At 33.7% G+C, this 8,381-nt stretch overlaps 2 protein-coding genes across 2 annotated transcripts; both read left to right on the forward strand.

Annotated features, from left to right (window-relative positions):
• The first annotated feature begins 1,957 nt into the window (after positions 1–1,957).
• On the forward strand, positions 1,958–3,753 carry LOC141700985 (GDSL esterase/lipase ENOD8-like). Its single transcript, XM_074504638.1, has 4 exons — positions 1,958–2,475; positions 2,565–2,734; positions 2,811–3,078; positions 3,244–3,753. Exons 1-4 carry the CDS (start codon positions 2,022–2,024, stop codon positions 3,534–3,536), a joined length of 1,185 nt encoding a protein of 394 aa, XP_074360739.1. The 5' UTR covers positions 1,958–2,021; the 3' UTR covers positions 3,537–3,753.
• Positions 3,754–4,085: 332 nt separating this feature from the next.
• On the forward strand, positions 4,086–7,240 carry LOC141700990 (plasma membrane ATPase 2-like). The gene is made up of 5 exons (XM_074504642.1): positions 4,086–4,160; positions 6,494–6,613; positions 6,687–6,809; positions 6,938–7,000; positions 7,097–7,240. The coding sequence occupies exons 1-5, from the start codon at positions 4,086–4,088 to the stop codon at positions 7,238–7,240; spliced, it is 525 nt and encodes a 174-aa protein (XP_074360743.1).
• Positions 7,241–8,381: the final 1,141 nt, after the last annotated feature.

Consider the following 8,381-nt stretch of genomic DNA (forward strand, 5'->3'; position numbering starts at 1 on the left):
AAAGAGAAGATGGAAGAGTGAAAATGATTAAACGGTGAAAGGGGATTGTAGATATGCGGAATGGAGAATAGAAAAGATGATTAAAATTCTAAATCTGAAAATGGAGGCCGACTGTCGATGAAGAGAGTACTAGGTTCGAGAGGTTGTGCAAGTTTAATTACTTTTAATTGTGTGACCCGTGAGGTTTACACAGTGCGCACCCGAATAATAGCAGTTGCGGCTTTCCTAGAATTAAAATTTTTTTACGGAAGAAGTGTGATTTGATTTGGTGGAAGGAGCTGAGAAACATCAGAAGTTAGACGGAGAATAAAATTGCATACATTTTAATTTTTTTTTTCTTTTTTCAAATGAATTTTTTGTAAATAATTTTCATTACAATATTGCAGAAAATATTTATGGGGATAGCAACGTGAAGTTTTATAAATATATATAAAAATAATGACGACGAGAATATTATTTCAAAAATATGAGTGAAACTATACTTATATGGATTTATAATTATTTGTTTTGATTTTGTTTACATTAAAATTCAACTATTTTATACAAAATTATAATATATGTAATGTAACCTTTCTTGTAATATATAATATTATAATTTATTTTGTAAGTACTGTTTTATTATTAAAATAAAAAATTTATAATTGTTTTTTGTGATATAGAATATTTTAATTTTTGTGAGTAGAACTTGATTATTTGTAAGTAGATAATTTTGGTGAAATTTTAATAATAATATATAAAAAAGAAAAAAGAACATTAAAAACAAATAATAAAAAGACGAAAATGAATAGCAGGTATATAAGTATAGTGACCGACAAATGTCAGAGAGTTGATGCTTCAAAAATTATGTAGCCAATTCTGTACAATTTATTATTTGAAAATAAGTCCAAAATCCAAAACGCTATTTCTGTTAGTGTTTGATTATAAATTTACCTAATTTTTTTTGCATAGTTGGAATTTTCCTATTTATAACAATTATGTGTGATATCTGGAGCTTGGAGTTGGAGTGCAAAGGCTCGTTAACAACAAGAAAGATATTCGTCAAAGAAAATATATAGCTAGAGAAAAGGATAACTTATTAAGATGAAATTTTTCCCCAACTTTAATTTATTTTATTTGTCATGGCAAATAATGGATCGTCATATAATTATTTGAATGACTGATTAAAAATGCATCATTGTTATAGTAATAGATTATTAAATTTAAGTTAATTTTTAGTTTGAAAAAAATAATTCTCAAATATATAGTTTAATATATTTTTAATTAAATTTGTGTCTTAAATATATTTATATATTAGTATAGTCGCTCAAGTTGTTTGCATGCCCCGTAAGATTTACCCAGTAAAGGTTACTGTAATAAAAAAAATTGAATTTATATTTTAAATATAAGAATAACACCCATACACCCATTATCGGTTTGATGCCCCTATCCAAGGCGGTTTTCTAAAGGAAAATATTAGAGGTAACAAATTAATTCCCAAAAAAGTTATAAAATGCCCCATGTCTAAATTGGTTAATTAAAAATGGACCCCTGTAATTTTACAATCAATAAAATCATTTCATAATGCTACATAAGTCATTACACATTATTTTATAACAATTTTTTATACCATTTTTTGTGCAGCATTACTTCTAAAGGGCCGACAGTATTTGTTCAACCAATGCTATTCTTTCTACTGTAATGGAACGAATTTTAGATGTACAATACTACAAACTATATGCAAGTAGATGAAAAAAATAACATTATCCTGGGCACCAGATTTGAAAGTTGTGCAATAATATAATAAGTTATATTTGTATTATAGTCTACCTACAAATGTGAAGGGTTGCTAATAAATGAGGTCTAATGTGATGGCCTATGTATGCACATGACCACAAAATGTTTAGGATCTGTATGTGACCAATTATTTTGGTCAAGAAAGTCCACTTGCACATAGTCTATATATAAACAAGTCTCTGGACATGCTAAACTATCATCAAAATTAATCAGACACATCTAACCAACATTATTATTATCATTCTAAAATGAGTTTTGTAACATTCTTTTGCATAGTTCTCTCGGTTTTGACTGTTTTGAGGCCTGTTAATAGTGTAAAGAGTTGTGATTTTCCAGCTATTTTCAACTTTGGAGATGGAAATTCGGACACTGGTGCATTTTCATCGGCTTTCAGTGGCACCCCAGCTTTTTATGGTCAGACATTCTTCAATGGAACAGCTGGAAGATCTTCTGATGGACGCCTTATCATTGATTTCATAGCTACAAGCTTGGAGAAACCATTTCTCAACGCTTATTTGGATTCCTTGGGCACCACCTTCTCCCACGGAGCCAATTTCGCGCAACTTTTAGCTACCATTGGAGTTCCCAAGTTGGTTCTTCCCAGGGACTCGCCACCTTTTGGTTTTAGTCCTATGTATCTTGGTGTGCAGTTCTCTGAATTTGCACAATTTATCGAAAGATCGCAGAAAGTCAGAACCCAAAGTAATGCAGCTGCATTGTTTGTTATTCATGTAGTTTTACATTCCGCTAGTTACAATTTGAATTTTTGAAATTATTGTTTGTTGTTGTAGGTGGAGTGTTTGCAAGGTACATGCCAAAGAGTGAATCTTTTGCAAAAGCTTTATACACTTTTGACATGGGCCAAAACGACCTCGCCCAAGGACTCTTCACAGGCATGTCTATAGATCAAATCAAGCAAAGTTTACCTGATCTAGTCAACAGTTTTACAGATATTTTGAAGGTAATTTTCACTACTTTGTTTAGCAAAAGCATTTACTGAACACAGCTGATTGTATATATGTTACTACTGATGGCAGAATATGTACAATTTAATGGGAGCAAGAACATTTTGGATCCACAATACCGGACCCCTTGGTTGTTATCCATATATATTGACAATCATTCCAACAACAGACGTCGACAGTGCTGGATGCTCAAATGCCGTGAATGAATTAGCTCAAACCTTTAACTCTGTATTGAAAAAGGCGGTTGATCAACTTCGGGTGGACCTTCCTTTAGCTGCAATAACTTATGTTGACATTTATTCCGCATATTACTCTCTCTACATGGAACCACAAGTATATGGTATGTGTAAGCTGATTAGGTAGTTATATTATATATTGAGTGTGATAATGTTAGAATAACAATATAAGATCCTGGAAAGGGTCTTCCTCTAGCGACCGGTTCCTTAACAGATACGGTTCAAAGGTGTATATATGCTAATCTTAATTATGGGCAATAATATTGCAGGATTTGAGTTACCTCTAGAGGCTTGTTGTGGGTTGGGAGGAGCATATAATTTTGGGGCAGCAACATGTGGAGCTTCAGCTACGGTGAATGGAAGTCTAGTGACTGCAGGACCATGTGAAAACCCATCAAAAAGAATAAATTGGGACGGATTCACTTACACAGAAGCAGCTAATCAAATTATCTTTGGAAAGCTAGCTACTGGATTATATTCTGATCCACCAAACTCACCCAAAAATGCATGTCGTAAAGTGAGCTCACAGTTCAACCATGGAGGCTTAAGTATTTTGGATTAGATTATCAAATATATGTTTTCTACTAAGCTAGCAATTTCTTAAGTTCTCCATCGGTATTCTATTCTGTAATCGATCAGCAGATTTGAGTTTCTGGTATGTTTAACTTCAATAACAAGTTTATGCTATACAAAAATATAAAAAGGCTCCTTCAAATTCAAAATACATCAGTTTAACTTGATGGAATTTAATTTGTAATGATCACAAACATCTTTCTATCTGTATAGTGATTGCCAAAATTTATTTCATTTGTTAAATCAAACCTTTGCATATATTGTTCAAAGATAGATATAAATTATGGTTTGATTGTGAGTACATTAAAATTCATACAAATTTTGAATTAAAAATGATGAACTAATTATATTATAGTCCAATTTACGCCGACGGACGGACTAATGTAACGGGGAGCAACCGTGAATTCTATAGTTGCTGCAAGGTAGAAGCCAATGTCTATGTTTTGAGTTTCAAGACCATCTGTCCTGTCCTAATTGTTGGTGTATGATAAATAGTGAGTATCCTCTGTCCTAATTGACGTCAATAATTCTGGTTGGTATGGGAGACGGACCGTGGGACGCAATGCAGGAGTTTGATGATAACATAACTCAGCGTGCATTTGACAATTTACAGGTAATTTTAATAGTATGTTCTGAAATCTGAAGAACTAACAGTTCTCTTTATCATCTCAGCTTTCCTGTATATATGGGGTTCTCATTTGCTTGCATGAACATGATCCCTGCTCTTTTAGTCTTCACCCCAGAAATTCATTATCATTATTTGTAGTTTTGTCATATGCGCCTTATAATAAGGCTACTACTATATAGCATGTGCTTCAATCAAGAGCTTCTCCTGCTGCCTTAAGATTAAGGGGAGTTAGTTACTTATATAAGTATCAGAGGGTAGTTTAGGGAGGGGTTAGGGTTCAAATATTCCGCCTTCAATTATTAAAATTTTGTTGGGAGTGTCACTACGTGAAAAACTGGAATAGACATCACACTTTTTACATCAGTTACCAAAAAAACCGATGTAAAAACAATTTTTGACATCAGTTGCTCTCAAACCGATGTGAAACAACATTATTCATATCAGTTTCATGGCCGACCGTTCTTTTTAAAAAATTAAAAAAACACGGAACAAATTGTTCCCCCTTTAAAACTAAAAAAACACGGGGGAAATTTTTAATTAAACAAAATTCATTTCCCTCCCTTCTCTCTCACTGCTCTCCCTCCCCGACCTCTCTCTCTCGGTACACTCTCCCTCCCCAACGTCTCTCTCTCTCTCTCTCCATCTCCGTCTCCGTCTCTCAGCTCTCAACTATCACTCTCCCCTCTCTTTCACCTCTACCCATTACAAGCACTAAAACAATGTTAAACCCTCTAATTACAGATCGAGCAAGAAGGTTGACATGCAGCCCTAAGAAGTGTTCATACAACCCGAATCAAGCAAGTTTTACACAAATCGAGCTCTGTTTTACCGAAATCGAACCCTAATTTGTAAGTGTATTTTCAATTAAATTTGATTTTTTGGGACTTTTGATTGGTGTGTGTGTCTTACAGTCGGATTATTACTGAATTTGTGTATCTTTGTGAATTGATGTGTATGCATTGTTTTTACTTGTGTGAAATGGGGCTTTGTTGATATATTTGTGCTAATGTTATTTAAAATGATTGTAATCCTCTTTCTTTTTTGATTGTATGTTTTAAAATGTGTATGTATTTTAGTAATCCTCTTTCTGTTTTGATTGTCTGTTTGTGCTGATATGGGGCTTTATTTTTTTTATTTATATAAACTGTGCAATTTATGGAAGGCAGTTGTGTTGTCACTACTAGAAAAAGTAGAATAGACATCACCTCTTAGACATCAGTTGCTTTTTTGACCGATGTAAAAGGTGTTTTCTACATCGGTTTTTGGCAACCGATGTCTTTTGTTGTTATAAACATCAGTTTTTTAGCCCAACCGATGTTATATGTCTGTTTTAAAAAAATTAATCAACACACCTTCCCCGTTCCCCCCTTAACCAAATTATTCATTCCCTCCAAGTGTTTCCCCCTTTTTTCACCCACATCTTCCCCCTCTTTTTTATTAAAAAAAATAAAAATTAAAATCAAAAACTGAAAACAAAAACAAACAAAAACAAAAAACGTATTCATCATTTCATCACTCTCTCATCTCTCAGTTCATCACTCTCTCATCTCCCATTTTATCCCTCAATCAGCTCTCATTTCACCTTCCTCTCGTTTCTCTTTCTCACTCACTGAAACTCACCCCTCTATGAAGAAACCTAAATATCACCTCTGGCTCTCAGTCATCTCTCCCGACTATTTTTATGTGTTTTGTGTGCTCTCTGTGCTCGCTCTCTATGCTCTCTCACCTCTCTCTTTTGGACAGAGTTTGAATTGGGTAAGGTCAAGTCTGAGTTTAAAGGTTAAAGATGTGAGATTAAAGCTTGGAGGTCGAGCATAAATTGGGTAAGATTAACCCTAATTTTTCACTTAGAGGTTTCATTTTAAAACCCTATTTTTTAAATGATTGGTTAAATGTTTGAATTGAGCATGTTAATCTTTTATGCTTTTAGTTGAGTAATTGCTTGAATTATGTATGTGGGTATCAATTCTGATGTATATGTGGGTATATGTTTTTGTTTTGATTTTTGATTTATAAGTATTTATATTATTCTGTCACCCTTTATACAATACTGAGGAATCACGAAATTAGTTTAATTTATATAGTTGATCCGAACATTCATATTCTATTTCCAATTAATCGAGTTCTTTCCTGTTGGAGCATAACGATGCTTCTGATTTTCTTACTTATACAAAATGGCGACTGGTTGATTTTTAGTATCCATATATAATGATAGTGAGAACACATATATGTTTGAGTTTGTATTAGAAGGCTTCACTACTTGTAATATGTACTTACTTATCCCTTTCCTGTTATTGATGTCTTCTTTGTCATTGCAGGTGTTTGTTAAGGGAGTGGACAAGGACGACGTAGTACTAATGGCTGCAAGAGCATCGAGGTTAGAGAATCAAGATGCAATTGATGCTGCTATCGTTACAATATTGGCAGACCCTAAACAGGTATTTTTAGATGTTTTTAGATAATAGAGATGCGAAGCAGCTAAATTATACTTGAATTCATGTTTTACTGAAGGCACGAGCTGGAATAACTGAGATCCATTTTCTGCCATTTAATCCAACTGACAAAAGAACAACACTGACATACATTGACAAAGCTGGTACAATGCATAGAGTTAGTAAATGTGCACCAGAGCAGGTAAAACTAGTTCTTGTAGTCTAAAGGTATCGGAGAAATTTCAGAGAATGCATTTGATAAGTTTGTTTGGTCTGGTGTTATGTAGATTCTTGACCTGGCACACAACAAAATCCAAAATTTAAAAGAAGGTACATTCAGTAATTGACAATTTTGCAGAACATGGACTTCGATCACTGGGGGTTGCTCGTCAGGTAACTGATAAAGATCTCATAGACAATAGCTTAAGTACTTTTGATGCAAATGTTTATGTTAGTGTACTTAATTTTTTTTTCGGTTTTTTTCTACAGGAAGTGCCTGAGCGCAACAAAGACAGTTTTGGCGGGCCTTGGGAGTTCATTGCACTTCTTCCTCTCTTTGATCCACCGCGTCATGATAGTGTTGAAACAATTAGAAGAGCTCTGGAACTTGGTGTCAGTGATATTCTCCATTAGTGGTTGCAATTTCAAAAATCAGGTACTATGATATCGTATTTGTTTAAGTAAATATTTTATGTGCTTATCTATACAGTGGTAAAAGCATGGAGAATGCTATGCGTGCTTGTTGCAAAGGAATAAAGATTGGGAAAATTCTAATCCATCGTGATGGTGATAATGGTAAACAGGTATAGTGTTCTAATTTCTAAATTTATTTCTTTGAGTGTGTTTAACACTTTTTGCTGTTGAATTTTTTGCTCCTTGGTTTTTGAATAACATTCATTTGTATATTTACAGCTTATATACGAAAAACTTCCAAAAGATATCTCAGAACGACATGTCTTGCTCTTGGATCTAGTTCTTAGAACTGGTAATATTTGTTGCATATCAAGAGAGTGAGGGAGGGGGATTCCTTTTACTTTCACTTGTTTTATGAAGTTATTACAAAATAACAAACTTCATTCTTTTATTGAAGGCAACTCAGCCAACCAGGCGATTGAATTACTCATACAGAAGGGAGTTTGGAGATCGTTACTTAGGTACCGATGATTGATTACTCAGAAGAGTGATATCAGCAATTATCTTGGTGTTTACTCTCGAAGGACGTACCACACCAGCTTATGTAACATAGAGTTAGAGACTGTAAATGTAGATCAACTCGTGCACACAAGTGAGTTTGTATTTTGTCTTTTATCTAGCAATTATGTTGGAGAAAGCTTTGAGTTTTGCATATATATATAAAATCTTTGGCTACTGCATGAGGAATGTGATGTATGATATTCTTAATTGTTTAATGGTATTATTAACCCAGAAACCTGACAGTTTAAGTTTGATTCTGGCATTCAAGTGTTTGGGACCCGTACATATGATTATTGTCATCATACGGAACGAGGCTACATGAGCTTTACTAAGGAGTGGGAAGATGCAGAAGAACGAGGGCGTTCCTCAAATGATATTTTACATGCTATTGTCAGTACCAAGTCAAATTCTTTGTATAGACAGTAGTAGAATATATGAATGGATATGTGTAGTACTTGATATTTGGATTAGACGAATCTGTTGTACCTGATGTTTGAATATTGATTGTTAGATTTATAGATGACTGGTATTATGCAGCAATTGGTTTTGGTACTTCATTGGTTTTTGGAATCTATAGTTT

This window comes from Apium graveolens, unplaced genomic scaffold (genome assembly GCF_009905375.1).
Source record: "Apium graveolens cultivar Ventura unplaced genomic scaffold, ASM990537v1 ctg3161, whole genome shotgun sequence".
Taxonomy (NCBI): domain Eukaryota; kingdom Viridiplantae; phylum Streptophyta; class Magnoliopsida; order Apiales; family Apiaceae; genus Apium; species Apium graveolens.